Here is a 12,966-nt window from a genome sequence, read left to right as displayed (position 1 = left end):
TGTGCAAAAATGAAGTTGTGATTTTTTTAAAATAAAATGTCTTTAATATTGCATTACTTTTAAAGTGATAATGCTGATAACATTTATGATACTGAGGGGTCAGATAATCTAATACTCTCTTTTTCTCCGTGGTACCAAGAAACTGTGAGTTTAAGTTCTCCAGGAGATTGAAGACTATTGTTTTTCAAAACTATTTTCTCATCATGATTCATTATGGATGTTATTCTCCAAACATTTAAACTCCTCAACCGAGTTTAATACATCCCACGTGTTAACGTCACGAATTCCACAAGTGTACTTCCTCTTGTACGACGTAGTAATTCTTTTCTTTCACATTAACTTTTTAGCCTCCTCTCATTTCCTGGTTTTATTGCTTAGTCAAGAACTCGACCATGTTGACTTACACTGGTCTCAAGTTTTATCACTCTTTGAATCTTCCTAGTTAAGAGTTTGTACTTTTAAAAAATAAAGTTTGACACCCGCTAAAAGGAATCTTTTTCTCAAGTTTGTATCCTGCGTTGTTCGGCTTTTTCGAACCCTCCCAACGAGCTCGGTATATTCCAGGGCCCACCAAAGGAATAAGCCGTAGAAGAGGCTAGTTTGAGACAGTTTATGTCTGTGAAAAGAGAGTATAACTGCTACCACCACCCCGGAGGTTGTGGCCGTGGGATCCAGGCCCCCGAAACTAGCACCCAGAAAGGCGGAGCGCGGAGAAGCCCGCGAGATCTCGGCGGCCGATCCACCAACCCCCGGCCGCCGCCGCCGCCGCCGTGGCCACGCCCCCTTCCGGACCGCCCCGCCCCGCCCCGCCCCTAGGCAGTTGCGGCGGCCGCCGCCTTCCCCCGGCCCAATGGCTAGGCTGCCGCGTCAGTGATGTGAAGCCGTGCTCTGGCTTGTCCGGCCCCCGGCCCTCAGCCCCATTACACCATCCGCGCCGCGGCAGCCGCTGCAGCCGCTGCCGCCCGCGCAGCCTGGGAGGGCGGGAGGCGGCTCGGCGTGGGGGGGGCGGGGCGAGCGGCGCGGCCGGATTCATTCCTGTGGGGCGCGGGGCATGGCGGAGCGGGGCGGCCGCAGGCGGAGCGGGGCGGCCCGGACGGCGGCGCGGACAACGGTTTCACTTTGAAGGGACGGCGGGCGGCGGCGGGGAGGACTGGCCCCCGGCAGGTAGGGGCGGCGGCGGCGGCGGCCCGGCGGCGCCCAGGCTGCGGCCTGAGGGGCCTGAGGGGAGGCCTGGGCGGGAAGGGGAAGGAGGGCGCCCCCAGCCGCGGAATGCGGGAAGCGGGCTGGAGGCCACGGGCTGGGCGGGCCGCCGGGAGCGGGTCGCGGCCGGTCGAGGAGCTTGAGGGGTGGGGGGAGTCTGCCTGCATCTGGAAATGGTACAGGTGAAGGCTATGTAGGGGCGATCGTGGTTTGGGGAACTTACGGATCCCTTGGCGGGGAGGATCAAAACGGGGCGGATGAAGTTAGCTAAAAGGCAGCCGGATTTCCTGAGTCTCGAGTAGTTTTAAAGGGAAGAGAACCTTTCGGGTGAGGGTTTCGGCGTTAGCTGGCCGCAGTTTGTTGAGTCCGACCCTTTTTTTGTTCCTTCTGGAAAGCCATCGAGGCGACGACAGGGCCTTCCAGCCTCGCGCCCTTGGCCCGCTCTCCTCTGCAGATGTGAGAAAGGGGAACATTTCTGCACCCGCGCCTCCTGCCTCTGTCGGTTGTACTCTCCCTGGGCGTGTGCAGAGCAAAAACTAGAACAAAGCTTGGCTGCTTAGGAGGCGAGAAAACCGGTTGCCTGTCGTGTCAAATTTACCGTATATAGAGAAGAGACTGCCTCCCACGAAAACATTTGGTCTCTGTGTATATCTTTTTGTATTCTCCTTTCCCACCTTTTTCGGGGCCGGGGGCGGGGTGGGGGGGTGCGGAGTAGTCCCTAAAGTATGGTTCTCTTCCCCAGAAGTAGAAATTAAGAAAACCTAGTGTTTCCGCCTTTACCTGTGGAAAATTCAAAACTGCTACCTTTTTTTTTTTTTCTAGTTTGGTGCCCGGGTTGTCAGATGTTGGAAGTCAGTAGACAGAACATACTCTCCGTGGTTTTATATCCGTTCTGGGGTGCAGTGATTAACACTGAACTTTGGTGCCTCTAACTCTTGCCTGGGTCGATAGAGTTAAGCTGGAGCTTTGCTTCGAAGGATAAATAAGGCACAGCCTCTCGACTGGACATAAATGGATCTGAAGACAGCAGTATTTAACGCAGCTCGAGATGGCAAGCTCCGGCTTCTCACCAAACTGTTGGCAAGCAAATCCAAAGAGGAGGTTTCCTCCTTGATCTCTGAAAAAACAAATGGGGCCACGCCACTCTTGATGGCCGCCAGGTATGGGCATCTTGACATGGTGGAATTCCTCCTAGAGCAGTGCAGTGCCTCCATAGAAGTAGGGGGCTCTGTCAATTTTGATGGGGAAACCATTGAGGGGGCTCCGCCTTTGTGGGCCGCTTCTGCAGCAGGACATCTGAAGGTGGTTCAGTCTTTGTTAAATCACGGAGCGTCTGTCAACAACACGACTTTAACCAATTCCACGCCCCTTCGAGCTGCCTGTTTCGATGGCCATTTGGAAATAGTCAAGTACCTGGTAGAACACAAAGCTGATTTGGAAGTGTCAAACCGCCATGGGCATACGTGCCTGATGATCTCATGTTACAAAGGACACAAAGAGATTGCTCAGTATTTACTTGAAAAGGGGGCAGATGTCAATAGGAAAAGTGTTAAAGGTGAGTTCATCTTCTTCATTTTTTTAAGTGTTTGCCACTTATTTTCAGGAAGTGTGAGGCATAATTTTAAGCAGTGGTGTTAAGTAAGCCAACATTGACAGGCCTGTTTTGATTAGGTGTCCCTTCCTAAAAAAGACCTCTATCACTGTGTTAAGCAGCATTTTCTCTTTTTATTTGAAGTGACTTCCAGTTCTTGGAAAGTGGGTTCCCCAAAGTTTAGAGCATGTTAGTGGCAGTTGATCTGAACGATTAGACTTGTGTGTACTTCAGAATATACTTTGATGTGATACATTATTCTAGGTTTTATTTTTTTAGAACACCCTTGGAGTAGAAACTACTATATTTAGTGAGTCATCCTTCTGTTTATTTTAGGTAGGCATTTCATTTGTTATTCCATCAGGGAAGACCAGGCCATACTGACTTGGAAGGATTAATATCACTGAAAAGAAGAAAATCTGTTTCCTTATTCCTTACTTATTGTGTGGCCAGTAGAAAATCCTTTTATTAGATAATAGCAAGAGGGAAGGCAGATTTTTTTAAACTGCTTCAGTGCTGAGAGCAAAACAAGGACTAGGTTAAGCAGATGTGGATTTGTTGACTAGCAACAGTATAAATATCTTTGTCCAAAAGAGGAGCTCAAGTTTATGGTTGTATATACTTTTTTAGGATATTTTTTTAACTGTTAAAAACAACTGCTATGCTAGTATAATATTGATGCTTAATGTTATTTTCCTTGCATATGTTTGTTTATAGAAAGGAAAGTTTCACTGTCTAATATTAAAAAACTATAAAATTTAAAGGAGCATACATACATGATAAAAAAGAATCATACAATACAAATTGGTTTATAGTGTTTGCTCTGAAAAATCAGTCTTACTACCTCTCATTTCTAGATCTCCAACCACTATTTACAGTGTTTGGTGTGTCCTCCAGATAGTCTATGCAAATAAAAGTATATTTGTCTGTATGTCTCTCCCTCTTCCTTCTTTGTTACTTGATATATACTGTTCTTTTCTTTTTTTAATTTATCTTGGATATCATTCAACTCCAACGCACATAACTGCCTCATTCTGTTTCATGGCTACACAGTATTTCATTGTATGCGTGTGCATAATTTATCTAGTCCCTGTTGATAGGCAGTTAGGTCACATCCAGAATAAACAGTGCTGCTATGAATGTTCTTGAACAAATGTGTGTCTTTGCACACTTCTGTGAAGACAGCTCTATTGTAAATACCTATAAGTGGATTTGCTGAATTAAAGTGAATGCTTATTTGTCATTGTGTTAGTGACTGCCTCTCAGAGCAGCTAAACCTTAAAATTACTGGTCTCTACAAAGTTACTGGATATATTTACTGAAGTTAGTATAATCTTTTAAAAAAAGATTTGTCACAAAAATGATACAGTCTCATTGTGATTTTTTAAATAAATTTTTTCCCAACCAAATATAAAAATCTCATAAAATTCCAGCACTTAGAGATAATCCTCCTAAAGATACTGAATTTTGCATTTAGATATATGTATGCAATTTTATTTTATATGCTCTTCTGTACCTATGTTTTAGCTTAATAAATGTTATCCTTAATGGCATTAATTATAGTTGTTTAATTTCAGTAGCTGCTTACTCTTCTGCTAATGAAGTTTTACATTGCTTTGCTTCTGGCTTCTCACTATAAGAAATGTTTCTGTAAACATTCTTGTAGATTCATTGTTTCTGATTATCTTTGAGGTAGGTATTGAGTCAAAGGACAGCATGACTTTTTTTTTCCCTGAAACAGTCACCATTCTTTTAAAGAATGATTGTTTTGAAAGAACAAATTACTGCTTAATTGGCCATGTTAGTATTGGGAATGCTTTGAAGTCATACCTAGAATAGAAAGGGTTAAAAGAAATGGCTGCATGTTAGGCTTGTTGAATTTTTAGTTTGTTTCAGCTTTTTATTCATCAACCTAATGATGTACAGACTGTTGGTAAACTCATGTATTTAAATCAATTTGGAGCATGTTTTAAACTCATGTCATTGGAGGGATGAGTACTGGTACTATTTCCCTTCTGTTTTTCGAAATTTTTTATGCTTCTAAAGGTATAATATTTGGGAGAACTGTACTGTAAATAGCCCATATTTTAATGAGCATTTTTCCTTAGTAAACTGAACAGTATTTAACTTGATTACCTTTGGTATTTAAGAAAACTGTTAACACAATCGTCATACAGTTTTGTACTTGAGGATGTATATGCTGTCTCTTGGCTAATTCTAGAGTTTTTTTTTTTTTTAATATACTTTTTTTAAAGGTACATGTAATTTTTTAATACCAAAAATTGTTTTATGTAGCTTCAATTTTATATACATATATATACAAACAAACATGTATTATTATACGTATATATAATATATCACTGTGTGCAGTATTTGAATTTTTGTATGGTGCCTTTAAATTTGACAGTGAGTCTTATTTAATGAATGTTGGGAGCAGATTAAAGTACATTTGTACCTCCCCCACTCTGATCCTGAAGCTTCCATTCTTTGAAAATTACTCTCTCATCTGCTATTCAGATTTTTTCATTTTTTAATTTTCTGGGTTTGGGGTAATAGAAAAACAGGAACCAGTTGAAACTGAGGCAGGAGCACCGCAGAAGGATCTGGTAGAGCATCAAGAAAGGATTTTTTCCCCCCACATTTTTTATCCTCATCCAAAAAATGGGAAAAACTGATAAGACTAGGGGTAAAATGGAATAATTTCTTAGGAAATTTTATTTTCTGTGTCAGCTGTTGGAAATGGTTCTGAAGAAAGAAAATGCCAGTAGATTATGCTTGGTCTGCTAAAATGTAAAATTCATGTGACTTCTACCTTCCATTACTTTTTAACAGGCAGTTGGCATTTGAATATATTAGTTAACCTCTTTCCATTACTTTTTAACAGGCTGTTGGCATTTTGAACATGTTTTAACCTAAAGGTGGAATTCATTCATTAATTGAGAGTATTTATTGAATTCCTTGAGTGTGCCAGGCTGTTAGGAAGGAAATGACAACACACTCCAGTATTCTTACCTGAAAAACCCATGGACAGAGGAGCCTGGTGGGCTACAGTCCGTGGGGTCACAAGAGTTGGACATGACTTAGCGAAACCACCAGCTTACAAGATGAGTAAGACAAGATTCAGTCCTTGATTCCCTGCTCTTGAGGAGCTCATGGTTTGATTGGAGAGACAGTTCATAAGCAGATACTTAAACCACAATATGGTAAGTGCAGCAGTAGTGTTTTCTTGTCTTAGATTTTTGGAAATACTTGATCCCCAACTAACTAATTATCTGAGGGGGCAGTGGGTTCCCATGGCATTTAGAAAGAGGAGAAAAACAGATATTTTATGTGCTTCTCCATTTAACATAGCAGTTGATTTTTGAGACAGGAAAGTTGGTTGCTATTTAAACAGAGTCCCTAAATGAGAAGTGACTAGACAAGCCCATCTTACAGCCATCCACATTTATCTCAGTATTTCATACTTATAGTCATTTTTGACTTTTTGACTTTAATTGGTCCTTTTTTATTTGAGTTTTTTGTTTTTGTTTTTTTGTTCTGTTCTTGATGATTCTTTTGTTTGTTTTCAAATGCCAGAAACAAACAAAAGGCTTAGAGTAGGACTTTGCAGATCTATGAAAAGCTTAAGTCCTTAATTCAGCTGGAAATTGAGCAGCTGAAAGTGATTGAGTGCTAGAGACCTATAGAATGGCTCTGAGTTGGAATAGTGTGGCCCCAGAGGACACACTATCCTTAGGCATGGGTTGATCACTTTTAATTATCCAGGATAGTTAAACAAATTGGTAATCAGATAATTCCTGTACATTTTCTGTTGGCAAGGTATTGTGTCAAGATGTTGTGGAGGCTTTGAAAAGATAGAGCACATCACATGTGTTCACTGTTAAAGGAATAGTATAAATTCATTCTATAGAATTTTGGAAGAGTAGCTGGAAAGGCTTCATGGAGAAGTTAACTGGGCTTTAAAAGGATTGCTGAGTTCAGATCTGCAGAAGGGATCTGATACAGTTTTTAAGCCTTAAGGAATGACGTCAGGAAAGGCACATTGAGAAATATGCTTGGAGGGTACAGAAATGGGAAAGTAGGCATATTTTGACCAGTGGGCACTCCGGGCTAAATTTTATAGGACGTTGATTTCCTGGTAGAGGACTTTGATTTTATTCTTTATGCAGTGGTAAGCTGGTGGATGTGTTCAGTAAGGAATGACTGAGTTTTTTTTTTTTTTTTTTTTTTTTAAAGAGAACCCTATCCTACAACATTCTAATTCTGTTACATTGTGAGCTCTTTGAGGTTAGAGAGCTGGTGTTTGTATGCATGTGTTAGAGAAATCCCGACCACAGTGGACATTTGCTCAGTAAGCTTGTTGAATGAATGTGTTGCATTTAAGAGAGGAAAGAGTATGAGCTCTTTGATGGCAAGGACTGTGTTTTCTAGTCATTTTAGTACAGAAATACATACATGAAGACATTGGGATGGTGATTGTGAAAAGTAAGTGGTACAGGTGGAGCTCTAGAGCAGTTCAGAAAACAAACTCACGTAGGCTCTTAAGTATAGACACTAGGTTGGTGAAAAAGTAACTTTGGCTTCAGACCATAAATTTTAAATCATTATAACTAGGCTCAAGCACATCGTTATTAATCAAAATAGGAACCATTACAGTCAACACATGTTTGCCAACGAGTTTGTTTATTCCTGTAGCATAAAATTGTGCTTCAGGATTCAGTGAACTCTTGGAAAGTACTTTCTGCCTCCTGCTTGTTGTGGAAGCATTTTTCCTGAAAAAAGTTGTGGAGATGCTTGAAGACATGGTAGTCAGTTGGTGAGAGGTCAGGTGAATATGGCAGATGAGGCAAAACTTCGCAGCCCAGTTTGTTCAACTCTTGAAGCACGGTTGTGTGACGTGCTGTTGGGCGTTGCTGTGGAGAGGAATTGGGCCCATTCTGTTGACCAGTGCCAGCTGCAGGCATCACAGTTTTCTGTGCATCTCCTTGATTTGCTGAGCATACCTCTCAGATCTAACGGTGTCGCCAGGATTCAAAAAGCTGTACGGAGCAGACAGGCAGCAAGCCAGCAAACAGTGACCGTGACTCTTTTGGGTGCAAGTTTGGATTTGGGAAGTGCTTTGGAGCTTCTTGGTCTAGCCACGAGTCTGGCCGTCACTAGTTTCTTACAATATCCACTTTTCACTGCATGTCACAGTCCAGTCGAGAAATGGTTCATTGTTGTTGTGTAGATTAAGAGAAGACGACACTTGAAAATACAGCGTTTGTGATTTTTGGTCAGCTCATAAGGTATCTACTTATCGAGCTTTTCCATCTTTCCAATTTGCTTCTAATGCCGAATAGACCATAAAAGGGCCAACACTGACTTAGGTAACTTCTTGTGTAGTTTTAAGAGGATCAGCTTTGATGATCCTCTCAGTTGGTCATTGTCAACTTCCAGTGGCCAGCCACTACGCTCCTCATCCTCAAGGCTCTCATCTCCTTTGCAAAATTTCTTGAACCACCACTGCACTGTACATTCAGTAGCAGTTCCTGGGCCAAATGCAGTGTTGGATGTTGCGAGTTGTCTCCATGGCTTTATGACCCATATTGAACTCAAATAAGATTTCTTGAAATTGCTTTTTCTCTAACATCACTTCCCTAACTCTAAAATACTTCCCTGGTGGCTCAGATGGTAAAAGCGTCTGCCTACAAAGCGAGATACCCAGGTTCGATCCCTGGGTGGGGAAGATCCTCTGGAGAAGGATATGGCAACCCACTCCAGTATTCTTGGCTGGAAAATCCCATGGATGGAGGAGCCTGGCAGGCTACAGTCCGTGGGGTTGCAAAGAATCGGACATGACTGAGCAACTTCACAATAAGTCATTAGCAAAAAACATTAAGTGAGAAATGCACATTAAAATGATGTATAACATAACCACATTTATTTAAGAATGTATTCCAGTATCAAGTGGCAAAGTTCAACTGCAGTTATTTTCACACCAACCTTAATAGCTTTAAAAGGATTTGAGAGAGAGCTAGTTCAGGCAGTTTATTTGCCTGTTTATTATGGACATTTTCTAACTTAGGTGCAAGTGGAGAAAGTAGAGAGAATACTTTAAACTGCTGTGTACTTACCATCTTGCTTCAACATTTATCCACATTTGCCAGTGTACGTTAAAAAATACATTTCCTTCATCCACTTATTTTGTTATCTACAGTAGTTTAAAGCAAACCCCAGGCATTCTTTCTCTCCCACAGTATAGGCAGTTTTATGTATAGATGTATTTCAATCAAGATGATTTTTTTTTTAAAGATCCTTTTTTTATTTTTATTTTTTTTGGTTACCCACTGTAAATCCAAAAAGAATGCATAAAAGAAAATCTCCACTGTAAATTAAGAATGGTTGGAAATAAGGTAATGGACAAAGATAATGACTTGCCATGTAAATAGGTTATTTGTACACTTCAGGACTTAAATCCTGATGGATCAGTTGGTAAAGAATCTGCCTGCAATGCCGGAGACCCCAGTTTGATTCCTGGGTTGGAAAGATCCCCTGGAGAAGGGATAGGCTACCCAGTCCACTATTCTGGCCTGGAGAATTCCATGGACTGTATAGTCCATGGGGTCCCAAGGAGTCGGACATGACTAAGCAACTTTCACTCTACTCCACTCAGGACTTAAGAGTGTTGAAAGCTGAAATTCTCTTTCTCTTTGAGAACTCTAGCTTAGCTCTTCGTTACCTCAAAATATACCTACTAGCAGAGAAGAGTAAAAGAGAGGGATTTAAAATTTTCTACTTGTAACATTCTGCATTTATTTTGATTTAATAATAATATTTAATAGTTGAATTTGTTAATTTTTTTTTTGGCCACACCACACGGCATGTGAGATCTTAGTTCCCCGACCAAGGATTGTACCCAAGGAGTCTTAACCGCCGGACCACCAGGGAAATCCCAAATTCAGTAACATTTCAGTCACAGACCAGGTTACTCCCAAGCTGTTTCTTGTTCATTCCTTTCCTTCCTGAATCCCCTGGCACACTTCCTCTGTGTCCTCAGGGAGACGAGGCATCCCAGTGGCGAAGCTAAGCTGTAGATGGTGTTGAGTGCAGTAGTAGGCTATCCATTGTGTTCCTCTGTCCCTGGAGATGAGGCTGGGAGCTGTGCTCCTTTAATATCCTAAAGGGTTCCTCTCTACCCCTTCCCACCTCTCCCTTAACACATGTTGCTGTTGTTGATTAGTTGCTAAGTCATATCTGATTCTTTTGTGACCCCACGAAATGTAGCCCGCCAGGCTCCTCTGTCCATGGAATTTCCCAGGCAAGAATACTGAAGTGGGTTGCCATTTTCTTCTCCAGGGGATTTTCCCAAACCAGGGATCAAATTCATGTCTCCTTACCAATTAGCTATTGGTATAAATAGCTAATACCAGGAACAAATACAGGAATAAAACGCTTGAAATCAGTACTTTTGTGCAGTTGAACTGCACACCTCCCTCCCAGTCTTCATCAATAGACCTCTCTTAAAGATTCAGCTTAGCCCCAGCTGCAGGGTTGAAAAATGGATGCCAAGCACAGTAGGCTAAAGAGGAAGGATGAGAACTGTTTTTGTGCATTTCAGAGGAATCTATTACAATAAAAGAGCTTTTAATTGCTGCTTTTATCAGTCGAAACTTATACTTTACTAAAAACACACTTTGGTTTTAAAACAGCTTTGACACATAACTCACATACCGTTCACCCATTTAAAGGGTGCACAATCACTGATTTTTAGGACGGTCATAGATTTGTGCAGCCATCACAATTAGTTTCTCATCCCCCCTCCCCCCAAGACCCCTTACCCATTAATAATCGCTCCCATTCTGCCCTTCACTCCATCTTCACCCCCGGGTGCACTCGTCTTCGAGTTCACTCAGACTCACGTCCATCGAGTCAGTGATGCCATCCAGCCATCTCATCCTCTGTCTTAGGCAACACTGATACTTCTGTCTTTGTAAATTTGTCTGCTCTGCACATCTCTGATAAGTGGAATCATACTATGTAGTCTTTGGCAGCTTTCACTTAGCGTAGTGTTTTCAAGACGTCCGTTTTGCAGCGTCAGCGCTTCTTCTTGCTGAGTAGCCCGTTCTGCACATGCGCTGCCTTCATCCTTCCATCACTTAATGGGCGTTCGGGTTGTTTCCACTTGTTTGCTATTATCAGTAATGCTGCCACGAATATTTGCGCGCGAATTCTTCTGTGGATGTATATTTTTCATTTCCCTCAGGCATATATGTAGGAATAGAATTTTGGGGTCATATGGTAACTATATTTTTAAGAAACTGCCAAACTGGGTCTTTCAAAGTCGCTGCATTCCTATCAACATTGAAGAAGGGATCTAATTTTTCCACACCTTTACAAACATGTTATGACCCTTTTTTAAAATGATAAGTCTTTATTTACTTTTGGTTGCACTGGGCCTTTGTTGTTGCCCACGAGCCTGCTTTCGTCTTGGCAGGTAGGAGCTACTCTAGTTACAATGCGAGGCCTTCTCATCGCAGCAGCTCCTCTCGTTGCGGAGCTCAGGCTCTAGGGTGCACGGGCTTTTTAGTAGTTGCAGCTCATGAGATCTGTTGCTCTGCTGCATGTGAAATCTTCCTGAAGCAGGGATTGAACCCATGTCCCCTGCATTGGCAGGCAGATTCTTAACCACTGGACCACCAGGGAAGTCCCCCTTCTTTTTAAACATAGTTTTTTTAGTGGCTGTGAAATGGTGTCTCATTGTGGTTTTGATTTCTTTTTCTCCAGTGGTTAATGATGTTGAGCATCTTCTCATGTGCTTATTGGTCATTTGTATATATCTTCTTTAGAGAAATGTCTTATCATTTGCATGTTTTAAAATTGGGTAACTTATCTTTTTATTACTGAGTTGTAAGAGTAATTTACAACTCTTGTTGGAGTTGTAACATCACCAACTCGATGGACATGAGTTGGCATCATCAATTGGAGTTGGCATCACCAACTTCATGACATGAATTTGAATAAGCTCAGGGAGTTGGTGATGGACAGGGAAGCCTGGCATGCTGCAGTCCCTGGGGTTGCAAAGAGTGGAACACGACTGAGCAACTGAAGAGTAATTTATATATTCTGAGTACAAGTCTTTACCAGATATATGATTTACAAATACTTTCTCCTGTCTGTGGATTTTCACTCTTTTGATGGTATTGTCTAGAGCAATTTGGATTTTCTTTTACAAATTAATTTTTTTAAAAATCTGACTTTGGATCACTTCAATTTGACTTAAGAAAATTGCTAAAAATAGTCTAAAATAGTCTGCAGGGTTTACTGATACCTTTTACTACATGGATAAAAACTTTCTGTGGATCAAACTATAGTAGACCCACCCTATTGCTGTGGCATATAAAATTTAAATTTAGAATAAAGAGGAATGGAGAATTTTCATTTCTGTATGATATAAAACAGATCTGTTTTAAACTTCTATGCTTAACACTTGATATAGTTACTGGACATGTTAGCTATATGGCAAATATCTATGTAGCAAACAAGAAAATGAATATTCTTTTTCTATTTCCTTTCTGCTTGAAGTAGCGAAGACCAGGAGTATAGTCATCACTTGGCCCCATCTTGGCTCACCTGCATCAGAATCTGTATTTTGCTGTGATCTCTGGAGTTTTTCACTTTAAAGTTTGAGAAGCACAACATTATTTGACTTACTCGAAAAACATACACAAAGTTTGAACCCTGTGAAGACTTTTAAGAAACGCGGAATCTGTTAAATTGATATTGTTAGAAAAAGCAGTTTAAATTATAATGGACATTTTGCACTTGTTAAATATTTTATAGCTTTTATGAAGACTTTTTCATTTCACTAAAAAGATAAATTCTGTTTGTTACTTGGGAGTACTTTGAAAACTTGATCCTAGTGAATCTTAAGTAGTTTTACCCAAATTGAGATATTTATAATGCTGTATTGAAGTTCTTGTATAATTTAAGTGGTTGGTGACAATCACTTATTTATTGTTTAATCAATCCCTGAACATCTGGTTTGGAGCAAGGGAACTCTTCGGGCCCAGACTAATCCTTACTCAGAATACTAGTATGTTTTTGGATTATTAATTTTAGAAAAATCTTGACTCCACCGTTAGGTACTTTTCACAACTGAGCATAAATTCCTATCTCTTTTGAGCCTGCTATCA

General features: G+C 41.0%; 1 protein-coding gene across 1 annotated transcript in view; it reads left to right on the top strand.

Moving 5' to 3' along the window:
• The first annotated feature begins 803 nt into the window (after positions 1–803).
• Positions 804–12,966, top strand: part of FEM1C (fem-1 homolog C) — a 28,019-nt gene continuing 15,856 nt past the window's right edge. The window contains exons 1-2 of the mRNA XM_069595289.1: positions 804–1,164; positions 2,023–2,755. Coding sequence (XP_069451390.1) covers positions 2,212–2,755 — 544 coding nt within the window. The 5' untranslated portion in view covers positions 804–1,164; positions 2,023–2,211. The remainder of the gene's footprint in view (positions 1,165–2,022; positions 2,756–12,966) is intronic.

The sequence above is a fragment of the Ovis canadensis genome, chromosome 7 (assembly GCF_042477335.2).
Source record: "Ovis canadensis isolate MfBH-ARS-UI-01 breed Bighorn chromosome 7, ARS-UI_OviCan_v2, whole genome shotgun sequence".
Classification (NCBI taxonomy): domain Eukaryota; kingdom Metazoa; phylum Chordata; class Mammalia; order Artiodactyla; family Bovidae; genus Ovis; species Ovis canadensis.
The sequence above is the reverse complement of the archived record's forward strand: the minus strand, read 5'-3'. Positions and strand labels throughout refer to the sequence as shown.